The 25,647-nt window shown below is 38.4% G+C and overlaps 2 protein-coding genes across 2 annotated transcripts; both read right to left on the reverse strand.

Annotated features, from left to right (window-relative positions):
* Window positions 1–8,154: 8,154 nt before the first annotated feature.
* LOC149068501 (uncharacterized) lies at window positions 8,155–8,793 on the reverse strand. Its single transcript, XM_089251567.1, has one exon. The coding sequence runs from the start codon at window positions 8,791–8,793 to the stop codon at window positions 8,155–8,157; it is 639 nt and encodes a 212-aa protein (XP_089107693.1).
* A 5-nt stretch (window positions 8,794–8,798) lies between these two features.
* LOC149068502 (uncharacterized) lies at window positions 8,799–11,147 on the reverse strand. Its single transcript, XM_089251569.1, has one exon. It carries the CDS (start codon window positions 11,145–11,147, stop codon window positions 8,799–8,801), a length of 2,349 nt encoding a protein of 782 aa, XP_089107695.1.
* Between the last annotated feature and the right edge of the window lie 14,500 nt (window positions 11,148–25,647).

Below are 25,647 nucleotides of genomic sequence, written 5' to 3' on the forward strand. Positions count from 1 at the left end.
AGTAGAAGATTAAAGTAAGTAGAAGTAGAAAGAAGTAGAAGAAGTATTTATCAGGGTGTAGGACCTTATCCAGGGCCGTCATTTCAACTTTTCTCAGGGGGGGGGGGGCAAACAACATGTACTCAATGTACGTATATATACAGTCAAACCTCGTTAGTGCGTCACCCGATTAACACGCCACTCCGCTTACCGGGTCACTTTTTGGAAGTCTCATTGCAATTACTCAGGCAGGAATTGGTATAGCTATGGCTTACTCCATTTAACAAGTCACTCCTCTTACTAAGTCATATTTTTGCTCTCCCAAGAGTGACTCATTAACGAGGTTTGACTGTATTTGTATGTATATACAGTAAAACCTCATTAAGTCGTCATTTTTCTTCAGGCCCTTCCACCACTCATAGACAACAATGTTATTAACCACCAAGGTCCCATACTGGTTGTTACAATGAAGTTAATTCAATAACATTTCAATTATCATACAGTGTAAAATAGTCACTATGTACTGATTTTTGAGATTGAAAACAAAAAATCATGAAAAATACATCAAAATAGGAGGGGGGGGGGGGAATGTGATTACACAAACACATAAAATACAAGTATATATAAATAATGCAACGGTCACAGGGGGTGCATTAGTGATCATAAATAAACAACAACTATAAATCAACATATGATTATGTAAGAATTGGACTGGCAGAGCAGAGTTGACAGCAAGGGTATTTTAATGAATAATTCGACAGCTGGAGGTGAAAAGACATTAATGCACACACAACAGGGAGTGATTGAGATTCCGTGGATGAAATCAGAAATAATTTTCAATATTGAAAATTTGTAGCATGTGTTTTTTGAGGTTTTTTCTGAAAATTGAAAATGAGGGGGACTGTATGAGATCATTTGGAAGGCTATTAAAAAATTTAGGAATGAGAAAGCAAAAATGTTTTTTGAGGATAGTTTTATGAACTAAAGGCATTGAGTAAATAAAATTGTGTCTATTAGATGTTCTTGACGAGTTCAGAGGTAAAGAGAATTGGTTTTTTTTAATTGTAAGTATGGATCGATAAAAGTATAGATGTCTTAAAGGAAGGATGTTTAATTGAAGAAAAAGTTCATTTGTTGGAGTGATGTAATTGCTTGCCAAAATTTTAATAACTTTTTTTTGTAAAGAAATAATGGGTGCAATATTGGTGACATAATCACTTCCCCAGAGTGACAGACCATAAAGTAAGTTTGAATGAAACATTGAATAATAATAGGTTAACAAGAAAGATCGGTTTACATATGGTTTCAGGTTGAAGAATTTGTATAAAATGAAACGAAGTTTTGATTTTAAATGATTACAATGAGATATCCATTTTAGAGTTTGATCAATATAAATACCTAGATATTTTACACAGGATATTTGTTCTATACGTTGACAGTCACATGAATTATTAATAGTACAATTTGGTTCATGGAAAATTATGTCATAGTCAATATGTGGAATATTGTGTAAGGAAAAGTTGATGAATTTACTTTTGGAAATATTGATATGAAGCTCATTAGCAATAAACCAATTACGAACTGTTAAAAGATCGGTATTTATATTGTTGATAAGTGTTGGGTAGGCATCTCCTGAATAAAGAATTACAGTATCATCTGCAAACGTGATGATTTTACCATTGATCCTAATCCTGAATTAGATCCTTGTGGGACTCCTTTGATTATCTTCATGGCCTTACTTAAACAATTATTGCATTTAACTTTTTGAGTTCTATTAGTGAGATAAGAATGGATAAAATTAAAAGTATTTCCTCTAATTCCATAGGAGTACAATTTTGAGAGCAAGATTTCATGATTCACGCTATCGAATGCTTTTCTTATGTCCAGAAAGATACCTATTGTTTTTCTAGATTGGTCAATATTCTTGTAGACATATTCAGAAAAGTTTAAAAGAGCAGATTCTATATTTCTATTCGGTAGGAAACCATGTTGATTATTGGAGAAGAAATTATTGTTATTTAAAAAAGAATAAATCCTAGTGTTAATAAGTGTTTCAATTATTTTCGAGGTAGGCGACAATATTGAGATGGGCCTATAGTTGCTGAGATTCTGATTACCATTTTTAAAAATAGGAACAACTATGGCTGATTTGAGTGATTCAGGAAATTCACCCCTTTCAATGCAATTATTAATTAGTTCAGCCAGTAGTTGATACATGCATTCAGGAAAGCTCTTTAGAATTCTAGTAGTCAGCTCTTATGAAGAAAGCTCTTATAATAATAACAAAGTGCTACACGACAGTGTCCAACCATGCCATGCAGGTCCTATCTGGATGTATGTCACTGAAATTCAGGGCCAGAACTGCAAAACAAATTTATGATATTATCCAAAGAAACAAAAACATCATAATTAATGGGACGACTATAAACTATGATAATGTCTATAAAGAAACCATTCCTATAACGAACCCATGGGACAGAAGACATCTAATATGGGATAAAGAAGAAAAAAACCTAGAGAATATTTCGATTTACACAGATGGCTCAAAAATGATAGCTGGAATAGGATTTGCCTATATCATATAGGGGCCCTGAAAAAATAATAGCTGAAAAATACAGACTCTCAGACAACGCTACAATTTTTATGGCAGAACTGCTGGCAATTAAATGCGCCCTGGCTAGAGCAGTAGAGGAACAATTTAAGAAGGTTGACTTATACAGTGACTCAATGAGTGCGCTTCAATCACTGGACATAAGTAAATATAATACAGATATAAAGAATAAGATCTTGGAGATGTGTAACGAGACTAACGTAAAGATGCATTGGGTCAAAGCCCATGTGGGCAACCCTAGGAATGAGCTTGTCGACAGCATGGCCAAAGAGGCCACATGCAAAAACAACATAGACATTAATGTAAAATACACAAAGAAACAGATAAAGACATTGTTGAAAGCTGAAAACACCAAAAACTGGCAAAAACTGTGGAACGAAACCGAAAAAGGAAGACCAGTATATAAGTATTTCCCGACAGTGTGCAATAAACGATTAAAGTCAAACTTCTATATAAATCAATATTTCACAGAGCATGGATCTATAGGACACTATCAAGGGTGGGAGCACGGCAGAGACAGCTCATGTGTATTTTGTTACACACCAAACATTAAAAGGGAACACTATATCTATGAGTGCCCATTTTGGAAAGAAAGAAGAGATCAGACTATCCCCGTATTAAATCGACAACTTCCTTTTTTAACACTGATAAAGAAAACAGAGGTACGAGAACTCTACATCGAGATATTACAAGAAGCTACAAAAATCTATCTGGAATTTTGGCCATGAAAGACTCATATCCTTTGTTCAAAAAAGGAAAGAAAGAAAAGAGTGGGGTAGCTGCCCCTAAGAGGAAAAGCTGATAACTATATTGTTGGCGAATTTGTTGCCTTAGTTTAAAAAATCGATATGAATTTGTGTTGCAAACCGTTCTGCTTCATTTACTGGGAACAGATTGTCCCAGAACTGCTTATTTTGTTTCCTTTTTGTCTATTTTCCTTTTCTTTTGAGAATCAGCTCTCAAGTGAAGGGCTGAATAGAACTGTATGGATTTGCGATCTTTTCCTTGATGTTTGTGGCCTTGATTGGTAATGCTGTGTTTTATTTTATTTTTTGGCTAGGCAGCCTTGTATAGGTTATCTTAGTTGATGGGAGCAGATAGTTCCTTCAAGTAATTTAATTTTTTTTCCTCTTATATTGACTGGTTATTTATGTTTGCTTGTCCTAGCATGTATATGAATATTTATGGGAGAAGCGTAATGACGACAGCACAGATAGTAGCATAATAATTGTAACAGTATAATTTGAATGGACAGTTTTGACCGAATGAAAGAAACATGCTAAGTAAAGGTCTCCTAGTGCGAACTTTGACCATCAGACTAAGCGCATGGCTTTAGGGCCGGGTCGCAATCAAATATGGCATCTCTTTCACGCAAACATAGCACGACCTTCTCGCGCAGTAGCGTTAAATAATGCTGCGCATTCACCGTAGCCGTTCTCCACCCATTTACTGGGCACTGCGTTGCAAAAAAGAAAGGTCCTATGATGAACGAACCTGTGAACCCACATCACACTACTACTTCACCAAACACCAACTCTGGCCATATCGCTATATTGCAATTTACTGCCATTAGTGAGATGAGTTGGAAGTGAAGGTACTGTCTACCGGTGGTTGCCTCGAGTTCGTTTGGGAAAATATAATACCCTTGGGTCCGAACCCGGGACCCTGACAACAACCTTCACGATGGAAGACGAGCATCTTACCACCATGCTACTCGGGCACCCCACATCACACTGTCACTTTTGGGAATGCAATAGTTTCTGCGTGTACTCACGTGGATTAGACGTCGCCTAGATGCGACAGTTATGGGTATTAACGTCGCCATGAAGCGAAACATGAGCTTCATCTGTCCACAAGATGTTAAAGATCCAGGTGGAATTCTGCAAATGCTTCCTCCCTCTGTACGGTATCCGCTGGTAAAAGTTCATGGCGCAACTGAAATCTGTATGGGTACAGATCAAGGATTCCATGAAGAATATTGCGTACCGAAGATGGTGGTAAACCCAAGCGTTTGGCAGCTTCACGAGCACTGCTGGACCCTGCAGCTGATTCGGACGCTAACGTTTCCATTTCGGCTGCAACACGCGGCAAACGTGCCTTCCTTAAACGTGGTCGTCCGGCTCTTACACGATCCTCTAGGGTTCCAGTTTCCTCAAACCGCTGAACAAGCTTTATGAGGCCTGTCGCTGTTAAAGGTCGTTTTCCAGTCTTCAAAACTGAACTCAAAATTTACGCAAGGCAATGGTCGCTGATTCCTGGTTCACGTAAAAACCACTTCACCAACAAAGCTTTATCCTTCGCACTCAACATCCTCGTTCACATACACGGTTTACAACGATGAACTGTTTGTGGATTAGAATCGCAAGTTCTTATAATCGTATCATTTGCATATTTTCACCGAAATCGCTTGTACTAGTGCCATCTATCGGCTATTTTTTTTTCCTAAAAAAAATTCTCGTGACCTAGTGATGCTAACCATGCAAACCGTTTTTTTATTTCGGTTATTTTTTCCGGTATTTATGAGTTTTTAAAGTTTCTACGGACTTTTCACCCACCCTGTACATATTTTAATGACACTATCATGCCATTGAATTAGAGGATCTACTTAGCACAACGCAGGGCCGTAAGTAGGATTTTTGCCATCCGGGCAAACATGATTTTGCTGCCCCTACAATCGATAATTTCTTTCCGGCACCTAAAATTTTACCGCCCGGGGAAGTTGCCTCTTCTGCCCCTCCAGTTCCAGCACTGGCAGAACATGTCGCTGTGGCCCCCAATAGCTGATCACCGCGCATCACTTAGAGAACAATTTCTTAGATCTTAAAATGTTTTGTCAATTTTTTGTGTTTTTTAACGTTGATAACGTTTTTTTGACGGGGAATACGTCCCATAAAAAGTCTGTTCTAGGGAGCTGCTGCTGAATGTGGGCGGGCATAGGGTACAGCAGCGGTTTTAGAGCAGTGCAAGTTTCAGAGAAAAAAGGAATCTCATTTGCTCTTCAAATTTAATCAGAAGATATTATTGAAAGAGCTACGTTTTTTTTAACGAAATGGAAAACCAATCAAAAGGGGAATTTGTAGATTGATTTATTAATAAATTTATAAATGTGTGCCTCTAGCTTTTAATAGAGTGGATCCTGCTTATGGCGTTTTTCAAAAAACAGTCATAAAGAATGATGTAAGTAGGAAAAACACTTTGTTCAATAGCTCAGTTAAAAATGTAACCTAAAAATGCTACTACTGTGCATTAATGAGATTCAATCACACAATTGAACTTAAACACGTACTCCTATAGTACTAACTTTATTTTTAAAGGGAGAGCCTACTGCTCGTCTCCTTTCCTGGTTAACGACTTATTTCGTAATACAGTCACAGAAAAACGCTCGCTACAATTGGCGTACAAAATAGCCGCCAACTCACATAATTTGATGTATCGGCCTAACATGCCGCCCGGCATTGAAATATTAATTTCAATAAATACGACAATATAAAACTTGAATACATAAACAAAATTCACATATAACTAAAATTCGATGCAGTACAGATATCATATTTGCGAAACAAAAATTAATTATATAAAATACAAATGCACTATATACATACACAAATGTACTATATTATACAATTATAATTTCAAGGCGGAAACCTAATGATTTTTTTTTTTTTTTCTATCGAGACCCTTCTAATGGCAACAACGCGATTTTACATATTGATCTTTTGAAGACTCCATTCATTGTTTTTACATTTGCAATTCTCACTTTATTATCCCTACCCTGGAAAACCTCTACGACTCTTCCCAAAATCCATTTACAACTTGGGAGGTTTTCTTCCTTCATGACAACCATATCTCCAACATTGATGTTGGGCTTGGAACCTTTCCATTTATTTCGTTGTTGTAAAGTGCTCAAATAATTGTTTTGCCAATGCTTCCAGATTGTTTGCACCAATTTAGATGTACGTTGCCATAAGTTCAATCTGTTTTCCTTAACATCAGTCAGTGATGGCTCTACAATGGCAGTGACTGGGCGACCAATGAGGAAATGACCAGGCGTAAGAATATCTAAATCATCTATATCACTAGATAGGGGTGTTAACGGACGTGAATTTAAAATTCCCTCTACTTGATTGACAATAGTTAACAGTTCTTCGTATGTTAGTTTCGAATTCCCAACTACACGTTTCAAATGGTGCTTAAAGGATTTAACCCCGGCCTCCCACAAACCACCAAAGTTGGGTGCTCTGAGAGGTATAAACTGCCACTGAATACCCTCTGCTGATAAGTAGTTGACGAGATTGTTATTACTCTGCACAATATCGGCATACCAATTTTTCAGAGTTTTATTAGCACTTACGAAGTTTTTTGCATTATCGCTGAACATTTTTTGAGGTTTGCCTCTCCTGGCAACAAATCTTTTCAAGCAAGCGATAAATGCTTCGGATGTCAAATCAGACACCAAAGATTTCCAAATGAGTGGCCTTCGTGACCATGCATACAAAAATGCAAATATACACCTTGTGGTAGATCCCCTTTCTCTGGCCCTTATATTTTATCAGAAACGGTCCACAAAAGTCGACACCAGAGCAGTTAAAGGGATAGTTCACAGTGACTCTTTCTTTAGGTAAATCCCCCATGAGTTGTTCTACTGTTACAGGTTTTATCTTGAAACAAGTGATACAGTCATGTACAACCTTACGACACATATCTCTGCCACGTAATGGCCAAAATTCTCTCCTCAAAGAATACAATAAATTTTGCGGACCAATGTGGAAATATTTTTTATGATGATGCTCAATGATCATTCTAGTGAGCTTATGTTTTGATGGTAATATGATCGGATGTTTTTGGCTATCACTTACTTGACTGTGCCGTAAACGACCACCTACTCGCAAAATATCCTTTTCGTCTAAGTATGGAAGTAAGTTTTTTATCTTGTCTGTTGCCAATTTCCCTTTTCTAAGATTGGATATGTCACCTTTAAACTCTATTTCTTGTGCGCAACGAACTAGGTATTGCATACTACTTTGAAGTTCCTGATGTGACAAAGGACCCTTTCGCTTATTAAGTGGATTTCTCGAATTATGGATGAACCTGAAAACAAAACTAAGAATGCGAATTAATTTAGCATAATCATTTGTAATGCGAAATAAAGAATCCATGAAAACTTCGTTCAGATTTAGAGTCAAAGTCACATCAGCATATTTCTTGAACTCCGGGATGATCCAACCCAACGCTGTTGTTGAGTCAGTATACAGACACACCTTGTTCACTTCTACACGCAGAAAAGATAGCACCTTCTCAACAAGCTTTGAGAGCAGTTCTGCAGCACAAAGTTCAAGACGTGGTATGGTTACTACTTTGAGAGGTGCAACTCTGGATTTGCTACAAAGAAGCACCACCTTCACGTCACCCACAGCAGCAATCGAACGCACATATACAACAGCCCCGTATGCATCCTTTGACGCGTCTGAAAATGCATGAATTTCTAATTTTTCAGCAGAGTCTGATAAGACGAAACGATCAATCTGGAGGTTTGTCAACTTTGTAAGGCCTTCTCGGAATTTTCTCTAGTTTTTTGATTGTTGAGACGGCAGTTCATCGTCCCAGTCGATTTTCAACAGCCAGAGCTTCTGCAAGTAAATCTTTGCTTGTACTAGAACAGGACCAAGCAAGCCTAACGGATCAAATAATTTTGCGATATCTGTCAACACAGCACGCTTGGTAGGTATGTTGTTACCAGGAGCAACAGTGAAACCAAAAAAATCTTCTTTAGGGTTCCATCTTAAACCCAAAGTTTTCACCGAGTCATTTTCAGGATCCTGAAAGCAATATTCTCGTTCATGAACAGGGACATTATTCAACAATGCATTATCGTTGGAGCACCACTTGTGTAAATCCATGCCTCCACATTTTAACATAGAAATCAGCTGTTGCTGCAATTCAATGGCACTTGTTATATCGTTGGAACCAGTTAGAATATCATCAACATAAAAATCAGTATGAGTTGCGGCAGCAGCAAGAGGATATTTCTTCTGTTCGTCATAAGCTAACTGCCTTAACACCCTAGTGGCTAAATATGGTGCACATTTTGTTCCATATGTTACTGTAAGTAACTTATACAGTTTGGGTTCATCTAACGGACTTTCTTTCCATAAGATGCATTGTAAGTTGCAATGATCAGGATTGACCCAGATCTGCCTGTACATCTTTTTCACATCGGCAGTGAAAGCGATCTTAGCAGTATCGAAAAGATGTCTTCTTGGACCACACCCCCATTTAACAAACAGTTGTTAAGTGATAACCCATTGGTAGAAGGGACTGATGCGTCGAAAACTACTCTTAATTTAGTGGTACTGCTATCAGGTTTGTAGACTCCATGGTGAGGCATAACATATTTTATATCCTCATGTCCCTCCATCATCTCCTGCATGTGACCTAAGTCCTCATACTCGGCCATAAAATTTTTGTAAAGAACAGACATTTGGGGATTTTTATCCAATTTTTTCCACAGCCAATTCAGCCTTTGCTCAGCTAATTGCATGGATTCCCCAGGTTCAACATTTTCCTTCATCGGAAGATCAACTATATATTCTTCTCTTTCATTTCTACGATGGGTTTTTACAAAATGATCCTCGCAAAAAAGTTCTTCTTTGCTTTTCAGGGGTAGCTTCTCCTCCACAGATTCAATTTCCCAAAACTTTCTAATGGATTGATCTAACACCTCAACTTCTCTCGAGAGAAAACAGCATTGCTGAGATGACGAGTGAGAAATTGTCCCGGAGACTATGTACCCAAATACAGAATTCTGAAGCAACACTTCGTTGCTGAGATACAGCTGTCCGCTCTTCAATGCCTCAAAAAATATTTTTGCTCCGATCAAAAGTTGTATTTTCCCTGGCTTGGAAAAATGTGGGTCAGCAAGTTCAACTCCTTCGGGAAACTTCAAGCCAGATAAATCAAGAGGAGACGATGGGGTGAAATCTGTTATTTTGGGTACAATCAAAAAATCCAATTCTTTCTTGAACTCGCCGCTTTTATTTGCGACTACCCCGGTAGTTTTGTTTTTCACGGTATGTGACAAGCCATTAATGCCACAAACTGGGGCATAAACTTTTTCTTTCTTTAACCCGAGGGCTTCGGCGCAGCTTGTTGTCATCATGTTCACTTGACTACCATTATCGAGTATGGCCCTAACTCGAGTCTCTTTTCCTTGGGAATCGCAGACGTAAACATTCACAGTACTGAGAAGTGCTGTTGAATTTGTGTTTACCACATTGCTCAGACTATGAAGAACATCTGGTTGTTGGCCCCCTACTGCTCCTCCCTCTGAGGGTATGAGGGAAGCGCTTTCGCTTTTTCGTTGGATGACATCTTTATTGCTTTTTGGAGACGCCGTTTCTCCCCGATGTAAGAGAGTGTTGTGTCTCAAATTGCAAATAGAGCAAATGACCTTTGATAAGCACTGAGACGTAATATGGCCAATTTTTAAGCAACAATAGCATAAATTATGCTTTCGCACAAATTCATATCTTTGCGAAACACTCATTCTTTGAAATTTTACACATTTAAATAATGCATGAAAACCTTTGCAAGAGACACAAGATCTTGTATATTCTTTGATATTATCACTATCATATACTATGAAAGTTTTTGCTTTCGGTTGTATTCTGTGGTCAGGCTGCTGCTGACGATTCTTTATTTTTCCGACACTTTCAAGCATTATACTTCTTTTTTCAATGAATTCCAGAAAATTGTCCAGTTTAGGAGCCTCGGTAGTTGTTAATGTTAACTCATATTCCTTTCTGGATTCTTTATCTATTTTCTGAAGTAATACATTCAGTAACATGGTGTCTGATAAATCATTTCTTTCAAATTTTAATGATTTCAACTCTCTTAAATTTCTATTTACATTGTCAATTAGATTGCGCAATTCCTTAGCTGACTCATGTTGAACTTTAGCGCAATTTATTAAAGCTTGAATATGAGTGTCAACAACTATTCTTTTGTTTTCATAACGAGTTGTTAACGCCTCAAACAAAGAAGCATAGCTTTCGTCAGCTGTTTCAAGCTTTTTTGCATCCCCTTTTAATGATGCTCGCAAATAATACAGCTTTTGTACGTCGGTTAATTGTTCGTTGCCTTCAATTAAACACTTAAATTGATTTTTGAACTGACTAAATTCCTCATACTTGCCAGAAAATTCTGGTAGAGGAATGTCTGGCAATTTTATACGTGAAATTTCTTTACGCTCATCAACATTAACTTTATGATGACTTTTCATCGACTCTTGGTAGAAAGGAAATCTTACCTCCAGAGTTTCTAGTCGCTCATCTATGTGCAGTAGCTCTTCGTCGAACACGCTAATGTCTATAGTCTCTGGTTGAGCGTATAATATTTTCCTCAACGCTTCAACATTTTTTTTTATGTCGGCGATATTGTTCAATTTCACATCAAGTAATTGTTTTGAATCCACTGATGGCTCAAAGTCCTTAGCAAAATTTTCTAGTTGAGTAACTTTAGATTTTACAGTTCCTTTTTGACGATTATATTTAGCATTCATTTTCAATTACCCTCCGGCTCGACGGACCAACTGTTCAATAGCTCAGTTAAAAATGTAACCTAAAAATGCTACTACTGTGCATTAATGAGATTCAATCACACAATTGAACTTAAACACGTACTCCTATAGTACTAACTTTATTTTTAAAGGGAGAGCCTACTGCTCGTCTCCTTTCCTGGTTAACGACCTATTTCGTAATACAGTCACAGAAAAACGCTCGCTACAATTGGCGTACAAAATAGCCGCCAACTCACATAATTTGATGTATCGGCCTAACACACTTTAAATGGGAAAATCTTAATGAGAATTACTTGGAGTTGGAACCACGAACACAAGTCGTACTAAGTGGAAAAGCGTTCTAAATGGGAACGTTATAAGCGAGATCGACTGTATATTTGTTTTAGATTTATTACATGTGCTAAATTCTATATATTAAATTATCAGTGCTAGTGGGCTTCTTTACATGCTTTTTTCGTACTAGTAAACAATGAAAGTCAGGGACGCCGGAAGTCAAAAATGATTGGTATTGCTCGCTGCGTCCACTCAACTTCCGGTTTCGATATATGGTGTGACCATGCGTCTTGCTTTCAAGAAAAATGTCCCGTTTTCGGGCTTTTTCGTCAAATTCAAATTCCACATTTTTCGCCATTCCTCGCTCATATATCTCTGAGGTTCCAAAGAAAATTGGAGTTCTCCGTCTGAATGGTTTATTCGTAGAACCCCGACCCTAAAGCAGGGCACCTAGACTGGGATCTTAGACGGGCCGCAGACTAGACTTTTTACTATAGTGACAGAGCGGGAGTCATGTCTGGCGTTCGGGGCCCCTCTATAGTGAATTGATGCAAAAATCAACAGCTTCTCAATCCCAACCAAGGCCGTATCTTTAACACCAGGAACCTCGGAAGTGTTTTGAACTTGTGTATTCTTGTTCTTATAGAGGAAATTTTGATTTCTGAATCAGTCCGGGGGTGGGGTTTATTCGGACCTATGTCACAAACTACCGCAGGTGATCGAGCACCCACAGAACCCCCAATTCTGACGGATCTGTTTAATACGGCTTTGACCCCCCCCCCCAATCAATCAAGAGTGCCATGTCAACCAACTCTACCAGTAATATCCGAATATGTCGCATCGTCTCTTTTCCTGCCGTCACTTGTACAGATGACTTTCGCCGCAGTAGCTCACAACAGGAAAACCCGGAAAGTTTGAATAGTTTTGTTACTTCATTACTAACGCCTTTCCGGTTCCACCCGTAATCTGCCACTCTGGCCATTCAAGAGAAGCTCTGGCATAGAGAAATTCAACTGATGTTAGCTCTGCGCATTAGGCATTCATGTTAATTGGGACATTATGTTAAAAAAATTCTCATTGTAAAAGTGAGCCTTTAAATAAAATGAACCATTTTTTTTACCTCTAAAGCTGGAATAAATTGAACTGAATCATTTTTTGCGGGTTTCTCAATTTCCCCCCCCCCCCCTTTTTTTGCAAGAGATCCGCGCAATTCATATTTAGGTACGGTTGTGTGTCTCGTATTTCACAGAGATCGCGAAATATTTCGCTCAATATTCGCGATAACTGAATTCAAAAATGGAGAAAAGTAGGGACGAACAGCTTTAACCAATAGGCAATGCTCCTTTCCTTAATTTATATATACGGAGCATAGGTAACAGGGTATATGGAATTTTACTCGCAGACCGATGATCAGCACATCCATCCGACGTGGCGGAAGGGGCGACTAAATGTGTAGGTACATATGATCGTCCTGTATTTAACGACAAATTTTCTCAATGTTATCCGGATCTTGGGTCGAGCGGTGCCCCCCCCCCCCCCACTGAATTCGAACATGCTGGGTACCACGGCTTTGACCGAAGAGTGGGGGTCCCCCGAAACGATGATAAACCACATCTTGCAGGGCCTGATATTGACGTGAGGTTACCCTGCTCCAAGCAATAAGCCCTCCCTCCACGACTAGGGTAAAGAATTGTGTAAAGAATTGTTTCGAGCACCGGACGGGGGATTCAAGTGCATATGAGGGGGGCTTATGGTAATGAGATGTGGTAATTTATTATGGTTTTTTCGTGAGTGAGAGTGAAATTGGTACGGAGATAACTCTAGCCTGGTTGGAGCCACAGAACTTTATAGAGAGAAACGATGTCACTCTCCGCTGTTCATACGGAGTACGAAAGCCTGGATAACCAAGCGGAGATCGAGATGTAGTTCGGAAAGAAAATTCACATTCCTCTGTTATCCAACTTTCGTACTTCTCACAGAACTTTACTTGCCCTATGGTGTGGGGGAGGCATGTTGCTGTTAAGACGCCCCTGCATCTGGGCTGTGTTGGGAAAAATGTTCCATCAACTTATGTAAGCCAAAACATTTGCTGACAGCAGTACGAGAGCTTCTTTTTGGTCGTGAGCATCAGAACTCTGGTAGAAATCATGCCGTAATCCATGATTAGGCTGTATTGCCATTTGAGCTTAAACTCTAGCCAAGGACACCTATACATAGCACTGCTGTCAGATGAAAAGTTTGAAAGTATTTTTGAAAAAAACTGATAAAAGAAAATCCTTTCACTTTTCTTTCCCTCTCTGCACTCAAATGAATAGTGGAAATCCAACCACAGTTTTTTTTTTCAAGAACAACATATAAATGGACTTTTATTTTAATTTTCTTATTCAGATATTAATTTTTTTAGTCAATATGAAGGTTAAAAAATAAAGTTTATTTTTTTTCCTTTTGAGATCAAATTTTATTTAGGAAAGTAGGTGGCAATGTAGGTAAAATTTTACTGGGGAGTTATAGCCCTCACATCCTGGAACAGGGCCCCTAGACTGGGATCTTTTTCAATTTCTCCAGCCACACTTTTCACGGGCCCTTTTGTAGTGAATTTAATAGCATGAAAAAACAATAGGTAATGATAATTGTCCTGGGCCCTGCCAGCCGCACCGTTGTGGGAGCCACTGCTGAATTTAAAAAAAAATATATTGTTTAAATGACAGAAGTTTGTTTTTCCAGAGTTATCAATCCTTTTTTTACATTTTAACTGGTAGGGATTTTGCCACACTAACCTTTCTATTTGCTCCACCAATGAAGATAAAAAATGACCACTGGTGGGGCAAAGCCTTTTTCTTGTTTTCCTGAAGCAGCTTCAACTTTAAACCCTACCAATATGAAGGGAGTCAAAGAAAAAACTCACACAAAAGATTTCGCCATTTACGAGACCGATTTTTATGACTGGTATTTTTTTTTCAAGAAGGAAAAGGAAAGTTCAACTGAAAAGATTAAGTTTTCCAGGGACTGACTTCTCTGAAATAGGTCTTTTGCTCTCATAAAAAGTCCGACGAAGAACAGATGGAGGATGGCCGAGGCGAAGGATATGACCATTGATTGATTATTTTTTCTTTGATGCTCATTGAAGTGAAAACGATGTAGTTATATAACCCTTTGAGTAGAAAGGATCTAAAGTTACCAGGTTATCATCAGATGCCGGGGTTAAAAAATTCTATTTTAGAGCAATATAGTTAGATACACTTCCGTGTAGTAGCACAAAACCATTCAAATTTGGGCATTGGGTGATCTCCAGATCCCAACAAAAGGGAACGAAGAAAAAAAGAAGTGTTAGGAGAGAACCATGTTTATACGACTTTCCGCAGACGGAATCACAGCATAGTTTTTATTTGGCCGTGATTCTCCCATAACTATTATTTAACTTTCACATTATTCTTAAAAGTTATCTGAATATGAACAAAACAAAGAAAGGTCATGAGATTATTATTTTTTTACAAATTTAATCCAGTGATGACTTTGCTCCTTTACTTTAAAATCTCTCACTTTCTCTCTCTTCAGGATTCTTACGATTATTATACAAATGACAAAAAATAAGAAAATTAAAAACAAATTTGTAAGATTTTCTGCGAACAATATTGTATATATTTACAGATTTATTATTATTATTACTTTTTTTTTGCAACCGTCTCTAAAAGTAATTCGGCATATTTAATTTCTTCACAAGTTTCACTCTTTCATAGATCCAGATTTTTTTGTTGAAATTTTCATTTTACGTTCAAGAGGGAAGGGGGGCTTTTTTTTTTTTCAGAAATCAATAGAATCTAATTCCACGCAGCCAGCTAGCAAGCAAGAGATACCACAACCAAAGGAAATTCTACCGTAAATGAAAGAACGAACTCATATATTGCACATGTTTCTCACCAGCAGACTAGATGCAAATGTTTTAGGAATAACACTGGGAAACGACTTCAACTGTTCTGGTTCTGGTGATCTTCTCATTAGTTGTTCTGTCTTCTCTTATGTGGTGTCTATTCCTTCGATATGTACCTCCATCTTTTCCCTCGATGATATAGGAACGAGGTTTCGGTCCTGTCTTGGTTATGACACCTTGTTGCCACGGTTCACAAGGTCTTTTCTTGAACCAGACCCTTGAGCCTTGTTTGAGTTCGGAATGATGCATTGCATGTTTGTCAAATCTTTCCTTCTGATATGCTTTTCGAGTTTTCAAGATTTTACTGGCTTCAGCTGTAGAAAACTTTGGCTTAAGTTGATGAGGATGAGTTGTCAAAAAGGATCTTAATCGTCTGCCCATCAGCAGTTCAGCCGGAGAAGGAAGATCCTGTGTAAGTTGAATCCTATAATCCAGTAGGACCATATGTAAATCTTTACCTTCTTCTAGAGCTTTTGTGAGAGACTTCTTCAAAGTTTGTACAGCTATCTCAACTTGTCCGTTGCTTCTGAGAAAGTGAGGTGAAGTAATACTGTGTGTCACGTTCCACTCTTTGAAAAATTTTCGAAGACTTTCTGCATTAAATGGTGGCCCTCCGTCACTCCCCAATTCTTCTGGTATTCCATGCCTTGCAAAGATGCTTTTCATCACTTCTATTATTGCCTTTGCATTAGTACTCTTCATGTTTTTAACTTCTATGTACTTTGAGAAATAATCTATCGTCAAAAGATACTGTTGACCTCTCAAGTAGAAAAAAACACATGTCACTTTGTCCCATCGTCTTCCAGGCAGAATTTGTTTGAACAGGACTTCTTTAGAATTTACCCTCTGATTTTGCTGAGATTTTACATCTATTGATGTAGTTTTCCACATCGCCATTGATTTTCGGCCAGTAGAAATATTCGCTAGCTTTCGATTTGCAAGCAATAATACCTCGATGCGAGACATGCAGTTTTTCCAATACTTCTGGTCTTGCAACTTGTGGCACAACAAGTCTCTGGCCTCCGCATATTATTCCTTCTTTAGAATAATACAGTTCATCTTTACAGTGCCAGTAAGGCTGAGCTGCTGCTGTGGTTCTACTCTTTTCTGGCCACCCCTTTTGAACATAATGAAGCACATCCTGCAGCTCTGCATCACTCGCTGTCATCAAAGCATATTCGTGCCACTTATTGAGTGTAGCACATGCAAGGAGATTAATTGAGACAGCTGCTTCTTGCTCGTAATCCTCTTCAAATTTGTCATTTGGCGATTGAGCTCTTGACAAGGCGTCTGCAATCTTTAGCTCTTTACCAGGTATGAACATGAGTTCAACATTATATTTGTTCAATCTCAACAGCATGCGCTGAAGTCTGGGAGAGATTGTGTCATATTGCTTTTTACTCAACCGTAGAAGGGGCTTGTGATCGGTTTGAACAACTACTGGTCTTCCATACGTATAATAATTGAAATGTTCAAGTCCATAGATCACAGCTAACAGTTCTTTTTCAATCTGTGCATAGCGTGTTTGAGCTGCTGTAAGTGTAGCAGATCCATATGCAACTGGTTTGTTATCTTGTAGGAGAACTGCTCCTAATCCGTGCTGGCTGGCATCCACTGAAGCAGTCACTGACTTTTTCACATCAAAATATTGTAGACATGGAGCTTGCTCTATCATTTGTTTTAATTTGTCAAAATCACGTTGAGTATTTTCATCCCACAGCCACTCAGTATCTTGTTTTAATAGCTGACGTAGCGAGTGAGTCAAACTAGACAAGTGAGGAGTGAACTTGGCTAGATAAGTTATCATTCCAAGAAATCTTTGTAGATCCTCACAACATTTGGGAACAGCAAACTCGTTAATGGCCTTAACTTTTTTGGGATCTGGAGTTATATGTCCCAAATGATTGGCTAATTGTGTCTTTTCAATATTGAACTTAAGATTAGCTTCTCTGGCTCGTGTCAGGGTTCGACCTTCATGGATGAAGATCCAAGGGCTATGTCATCAAAGTATGGATTTATTTCTGGATCATCTTCAAAAATTTCATTCATGGCCCTCTGAAACTCTTCTGGGGCATTGTTTAGTCCAAATGGTAAAACTAAAAATCGATATCTTCTCCAAGATGTTGTGAAAGTTGCTAAAAATGATGATTCTTCATAAAGTGGTAACTGCCAGAATCCATTTTTTGCATCTAAGATTGTAAATACTTTACATCCTTGCAGCTTTGTTATCAGGTTATCGGCTGCTGGTATTTGATAGTGAGGTCTTTGTATGGCATTATTTAATGGCCTTGGGTCAAGACAAATGCGTAATTTTTTGGGTGTATTCACCACAACAATGTTGCTGACCCACTCAGTAGGTTCCTCTACTTTTGCAATTATTCCATTATCACTCATGTGTTTGAGCTCCTCTTTCACTTTGCCATGAAGAGCCAATGGCACTTTTCGTGGAGCTGCCACATTTGGTGCATAATTTTCTTTCAATTTAATTTTTACAGTACGTTTGAGTCGTCCCACACCAGTAAAAACACCTGAGAATTCTTTCATAACTTCCTCCGGTGTATCACTCTTATGTGAATTTCTGTTCATTTCATAAGGTCACTCAATCTTTTAATTAGTCCTAATTCATTGCAAGAAACTAGCCCTAATATAGGGCAGGAATTCAGAGTTGTTACCAGAAATTTGAAACTTTTCTTCTGATTCTTAACCTCACAAGTTAACGAACACTCACCCAATATTGGAACTACATTATCACTGTAGTCTAGCACTAGTTGTTTACTTTTCCTTACAGTTGGCTTTATTTCCCATTTTAGCAGTTCACTCTTAGGTATAATGTTCACATGTGCTCCAGTATCCAGCTTAAGTTTGACTTCGTTCCCATTAACTAGGATCTTCTGAAGCCACACAGAGTTTGGTTTTTCATTATCTAAGGTATCAATTGATTTTAATTCACCTAAATAAATAGTATATGAGCCGCTGTCGTCACTGGCACGATCTACTGTGTGAACTCGGCGAGTATTTGTTCTTTTATAGAAAGTCATTTTCCTACAAACTTTGGCCCAGTGATTTTTTCCACCGCACTTGCGGCACTTACTTCCGAAGGCTGGACACTCTTTCGGACGGTGTTTTTTTCCACACTGTTTACAATCTCTCTGCTCGGCGTTTTCGTTGTTTGCTGGCCGCGACCCTGCTGTGTGGTGTTTGTTTCTCCTTAAGGCGTCGACCGTTATTTTGCTTTCACCCATCTCCGTTGCCTGTGCCTTACAATGTTCCCACGTTTTGCACTCGCTAATGATGTCTTGCAGTGTTTTTGTTGATCTACTCGTTTCTCGGACCAGTCTTTCTTGTAGTGCTTTGTCACTCAGTCCTTGGATGATCTTGTCACGGAGCATTCTTTCCATCGACTGCCCGTAATTACACTCGACGACCGCGCATCGTAGTTGCGAATAATAGTCGGCAAATTTTTCGCCTTTTTCTTGTTTTATTCAAAGGAATTTGAAAGATGCATGAATCTCATTTTGATAGTCCGAGAAATATTTGTCGAACTCACGAAGGATTTGTTCGAGCGATATCGCAGTGCTTGCCGCTGCGGACGTAATATCGAAAGATCGCAACTGCTACTTCAATTCCTCTCCACACACATGACGAAAAAGAGCAGTTTTCGTAGTTTCTGGCTCCGAGCTGTATTTAAGCGCTTCTATATAATCCAAGAAGTCTTCCTTCCAATACCTCTATGCTTCGGACGGGTTTGCTCCGGCATCGAATGGCTGGATGGTCGGCAGGCTGTTCGCCATCTTTTTCAGATCTTCTTTGAAGCGTAAATTCAAAAATACGTATGTCTCTAACTGACACCATGATATATATTGATGCTTGGCTATTCACTGTTTGGTCCACTAACTATAGCGATGGACATGGATTACTACAACCAGTTAGCATGGCATCCAGAACATGACTGCCCTTCTTTATTACTATATCCATCTATAAATGGTATTAAGTAGTAGATATGTTACACCTTGCAAAACACAGTTGATACATTTTGGATCCTACTGTGATAAAATGGTGGCGAGTCGACTCAATGCCGACTCGCTATTGTGCACGAATTATCTCTACTTATACAACTAAAGACTGTGTTATAATTTGAAATAAAATATACAGTACATTTAAAGATTGATAAGCATAATAAAAGGGTTTTTTCTTCCTCTTTCTAATTTCAGGTAAATCAACATTTGAAGATGCAGATGAAAATTAATGAATCTCAAAAAATTATATTCTTGAAAGGTGCGATTTCTAGGAAAAGTACAACAAATAAATTGTGATTATGATAACTCTATGAACATATGTTTGAAATAAAATGTTTTTGTATGACAAATCATGTGTGCAAGTTGTTATTTAATTCATGTTTCTATTAATTAACTTCAATCAATCATTCATCTTCTAATCAACTCAAATGAAATATACGGTCAAATGAAAGTTATCAGGTGAAGTTATTTGTTGGAAGCTAAATATGAAACAGATAAATTGATGAAAGATCTTTAATATAGAAGTATATATATTTTAAATATTGAAGTATTCACTTGCATTAGAAGGTAAGTGCTCATTCATAGAAAATCATGTTCTGATAATATTTTTTAATACTGAGGAGAAACCCATAGTTTAAAATACAGAACTACAATAGCAGCAAGCAGTTAATTCTTTTAATTATAAATTATCAATAATTTATTATTTTAGTTGCTCCAAAAATAATTTGCAATTCATTGTTTCAATGAATTTAAAAGGAATAAAAATGGATAATAAAAAATCATTTAACAAATTGGTCTTTCAAAAAAAGTGGCACTCAATATTAAAAATAGTATTTAGCTGGGGCCCCGAAGCGAATAGGGGGACCAAAAATCTACAATTATTTCGCATAATAACCCTTTCAAGAAGAGCCCCCCCCCCCCAAAAAAAAAGGGGAAAGTCTGCCCCGAAAAGGCACACTATGGCCATAGGCTCAACTAGTGCCAGTAACCTTAATTTAAAATCTTACATTTTGTTGTAAGAATTTTTTTTTCCCAAATTTTGATTTCATCAGTATGCGACCCACTTATATGCAGCTGGGGTCCCATATACTCGCTTCTTCAAGCATCCATAAGTGGGGTCCATGAGCTCGGACAAGAAAAATACCGAATCTTATTCTAAAAAAAAGTCGCAAGATGAAAAATGCAACGTCCTCATACGTTTACAAAATAATTAAACTAGCTAGCGGTATTACAGTAAAAAAAAATTGCAAAGCACGGGTGACAAAAAATGTACGGCGAGTCCCTCGGGAAAAAAAGTTTGTTTACAATCAGTTGTAAACATGAAATCGCTGCCACCACCCACTGCGGAAAAACCATTGTTAAATAATTATTAGTTGTAGGCTTCAAACGGCATCCCGATTGGTTAGAGATCTGTTACTCTCAAAACCAAAAATTTTCTCCCCTTCTAACTACTGTTTCACATCATGTGACCTTAAGGACTGGTAGTTGAAGCGGTCCTTAGCTTCAGTCCTCCGACCGGTAGTTCATTAGGACTAGTAGTTAATAAGGACTGCAGAGATAGTTCACTCCCTGTGTCTCGAAACTGTTTCCACAAATTACACACGACACTGGGCGTAACATCGAGCTCTGTAGCCGGTTCAAATTTTTCAGAATTCGCCAAGTAGTCCCTGAGAAAAATCACTTGGCCCGGAGGCCCATGATGCTCTTAGGACGGCCCTGCTTGTGATTGCCCTGCCTCTAATCTACCGACGATTCTCCAACTCATTCCATCATACATACGTTTGTGGGCTTGTGGCTACTCATTTTATCTGATAGCTTATCATGGAAAACGCCTCGTGCCTTTATCATCCACTCCGTGGTCACAGCTTCGCCCACACGCACGTGTACGCTTACCTATTCGACCCTGAATATTTGCATACTTCTTCGGTGGCATTATTAGTACTTTTGGTTCAATACTTTTTGTGGAAATCGATACAATGTGCAAATTCTCTTAATTTTGCACGCGAGTTTACAAATATAAAGGCCACAACAGGCAAATTGCCCAACGAGGAGGCTGATAAAAGATGCCCGTAAAAATATGGATGTCAAGCAGGGGCGTAGCCAGAAATTTCGCTCGGGGGGGGGGGGGGACCAAAGTGACAGAACAATGGATTTGGCCATCTTTTTCCCTTTTTTCGGTCATTTTCTCACATTTCGGGGGGAGGGGACCAGACCCCCAAGTCCCCTCCCCTCGCTACGCCCTTGATGTCAAGCATAAAAGTACAGTAACCTAATATAAGACATACATCACGGAAGAAAAAACTAATACTACTACATAAGGCACTGCTCATAAAAAATATTATGGTTGTCCTATCTAAGTACAGATAGCTTCTCGATTTATACTATGCCCATCATACTTGTTTTTAAACGTGTAAATTGTGTTAGATTTCACAACCCCCGGGGGGGGGGAGGGTCCGAGACACCACACAACATGGAATTGTCCCTTACTTAACGGTACTGGGGTTTTCTTTGTCGAATTGCCTGTATTAATAACTCATGGCCTATTTTATCCATCCCATTGCAAATTTTAACCGCTTCGATCTTATATCCTCCCGACACCAGGGCCGTCTTTAGAGCATCATGGGCCCCCGGGCCAAGTGATTTTTCTGAGGCCCTACCAGGCAAATTCTTGAAAAGTCCAACCAGATTTCATTTTTGTGACGCCCCTTTTCTCTTGAGGTGCCCGGGTGGGCCCATGCCTTAAGACGGCACTGCCCGACACTTGCATTACTGATCTTGAAGAAATCAAGTCTTTCTTCGTAGCTCAAACCTTGTGTATGAACACGAAAGCTCTTCTTTGCACCTCCTCAACCAAGTCTATGTCCCTCTGTAGGCATGGAGCCAAAAACGTTAATACCACTGTAGGATGAACTTGAGCTACTGAGAAGTGGAAGAATGACTTCAGGAGAACGTGAAGATTTCGCCATGGGCTGTTTGTAAGTTCTTACTGTTATACACAAAGACGACAGTGGGGGGATGCTTCTTTGCTAAAGGTGTCTTTTTTACTTTAACACAACCTGGCCATCGAGCAAGCTCATTCAATCCATATGTCAAAGACATGCCACCTAGTTGGACTTATTCTAATTAATTGTAATGCCCGTGACATATGGCGGATTTAACTATTTATTAGGTGTTTGCTTTCTTCTTCAGGTCCTGATTTTAAAAAGTGTAGATGAGCAATTTCTTGGTTATACTAGTTTGTAATGACGTTCAGTGTCTGTTTCATAGGACTGATTTCATTGAAAAGTTCAAAGACAAAATTTGTAGTCAAATTTATTGTTGTCAAAAGACTTTTCAACGCTACGGTATACTCAAGTACAAAAAGAACAATCATCTGATCTGAAAAAGTACAAAAAATATGTTCACTAATCTCCTTTAACATTCTTAAGGTATCCAACTACCTTTATTAGTATTTTTGTTTATAAAATGGTATATACCAGAGTGAACTTAAAAACATTATTTTATTGAAAGCATCTCAAAACAGTGAAAACAATACCAAATTTTGGGCTACCTACATCATACGGAAGAGTAGATGACTTTGCCCAATACTCACAAAATCGCCAATGAATAAGGCAAATTTCCTGTATGGTTACAATTTTTTGAGCACCTGTCATTTTTAGGTCTAATTTTAAGCACAATTAATGTAATATTAAAAAATATGGATTGCATTAAAATTCTATTTTACGTAATGTTTTGTTAGTTTCAGTTCATTCATTAAGTGCAGGTTGCGAACCAAAATTCAAAGGATAGTATGATATTCTTATGTTACATCCATAATCTGTTGATTGTACGTATGGATTTTTTGAAATTTCATTTCATATATTGTATATAAAACACTGTAATAAGACAAATACGTATGTTAGGCCTTAGATTTTGGTTCATAACCTCAACGATGTATAGCAGCATATTATATTAAAATTTTGTAATGAAAATCTATTAATTTTTAGAAATGTTTCAAACTCAAAATGTGAAAAATACCATCCTTCGTAAAACGTGTTCAAAATTTTTATTCACAGATTACTTGATGTAAAACCACAACACTAAAGTGGGAGTATAATCGAAAAAGCTTTTATTTAAAAAAAAAATTAATATATAAGTTGTTGCCCTATCTCTCTTGATGACAACAAGAAACTCTGTTGTAGTGCAATATTCGCTGAGATATTCGATTTCAAAAAAACGAAAGAAAAAGAAAAAAAAGCACTAAATGCAGGTAAAATGGTTTACCCGTGTTTAATGCTGTTTTCTTCTGTTCAAATTCAAATATCTCAGTGAATATACACTTGTGAATAACACTTAAAAACATGGAAATTTTCTTGTCATCAAAAGAGACTGGGAACAACTTCATTAGATCAGTTTTTCAGCACAGAGTGTTCATATAAAAAGTTATTTTTATTTTAATACCTGTACAACTTCTTGCAACATGAATAACACGTCAGTATATGATGTCTGAGAATGACATATTACATTATTTGAATACTTATTCTAATTGTAAGTACCTTTACGATTAACGGTTCGCCAGTAAACTGTCATAATGCCAGCACCCTGTTACCTATACACCCCTGTGTGTGTGTGTGTATATATATATAATTTTCTTCTAAACTGATGTTTTAAACATTCGAATGCCTTAATATGATATTATTACCAAAGTTATCATGTATCGCATAAGGAATCACCAGGAAAAACAAAATTAACGTTATCCGATGAAAACAGTTTCAAACATGGGAAATATTTGATTGTGACAACAAAAAATAATGTTTATCATTGTTCTGAAGTCATGAATGGATATCTTGATTACGATACATGCTCAATTTTTTTTATTATTAAATACACTGAAGAGCCAAAAAAACTGGTCACCTGCCTAATATCGTGTAGGGCCCCCGCGAGCCCGCAGAAGTGCCACAACACGACGTGGCATGGACTCGACTAATGTCTGAAGTAGTGCTGGAGGTAATTGACACCATGAATCCTGCAGGGCTGTCCATAAATGCGTAGGAGTAAGAGGGGGTGGAGATCTCTTCTGAACAGCACGTTGCAAGGCATCCCAGATATGTTCAATAATGTTCATGTCTGGGGATTTAGGTGGCCAGCAGAAGTGTCTAAAGTCAAAAGAGTGTTCCTGGAGCCACTTTGTAGCAATTCTGGATGTGTGGGGTGTCGCATTGTCCTGCTGAAATTGCCCAAGTCCGTCGGAATGCACAATGGACATGAATGGGTGCAGGTGATCAGACAGGAGATGCTTACGTACCTGTCAGAGTCGTATCTAGACGTATCAGGGGTCCCATATCATGCCAACTGCACACGCCCCATACTATCACAGAGCCTCCACCAGCTTGAACAGTCCCCTGTTGACATGTAGGGTCCATGGATTCATGAGGTTGTCTCCATACCCGTCCATCAGCTCGAAGCAATTGGAACCGAGACTCGTCAGACCAGGCAACGTGTTTCCAGCCCTCAACAGTCCACTGTCGGTGTTGTCGGGCACAGGCGAGGCGTAAAGCTTTGTGTCGTGTAGTCATCAAAGGTACACGAGTGGGCCTTCGGCTCCGAAAGCCCATATCAATGATGTTTCGTTGAATGGTTCGCACGCTGACACTTGTTGATGGCCCAGCACTGAAATCTGCAGCAATTTGCGGAAGGGTTGCACGTCTGTCCCGTTCTTGCATGATCTTTTTCCGGCCGCAGCGATGTCGTAGATTTAATTTTTTTTACCGGATTCCCGATATTCACGGTACACTCGTGAAATGGTCGTACGTGAAAATCCAAATTTCATCGCTACCTCAAAGATGCTATGTCCCATTTCTCGTGCGCCGACACCACGTTCAAACTCACTTAAATCTCGATAACCTGCCATTGTAGCAGCAGTAACCGATCTAACAACTATGCCAGACACTTGTTGTGTTATATAGGCGTTGCCGACCGCAGCGCCGTACTCTGATTGGTTCCATATCTCTTTATTTGCATACGCATGCCTGTACCAGTTTTTTTGGCTGTTCAGTTTATATTAAAATTACTAATATATTATTCATACATATCAGAGTATGAAAACTATAGCCAGGGCCAGAATTAGTGGGGGAGGGGGGGGGGCAACTGCCCTGAAAAGCAAATTTTAAAAAAATACTTTCATGAAATCATTGAATAACGTAGAGGTGAAGTCAGAAAAATTATGCTTGTCCCCTTCCCTCCTCCTCACAAAAATCCTAGTTATGACCCCCCATTGAAGTATAAT

This window comes from Pholcus phalangioides, unplaced genomic scaffold, assembly GCF_987345545.1.
Source record: "Pholcus phalangioides strain wild (caught in Gottingen) unplaced genomic scaffold, Ppha-v1.0 ptg000027l_1, whole genome shotgun sequence".
Taxonomy (NCBI): Eukaryota; Metazoa; Arthropoda; class Arachnida; order Araneae; family Pholcidae; genus Pholcus; species Pholcus phalangioides.

Bases quoted from the DNA above. Each gene is read 5' to 3' on its own strand.
- LOC149068502 (XM_089251569.1), bottom strand. From the start codon at position 11,147: ATGAATGCTAAATATAATCGTCAAAAAGGAACTGTAAAATCTAAAGTT.
- LOC149068501 (XM_089251567.1), bottom strand. From the start codon at position 8,793: ATGTACAGGCAGATCTGGGTCAATCCTGATCATTGCAACTTACAATGC.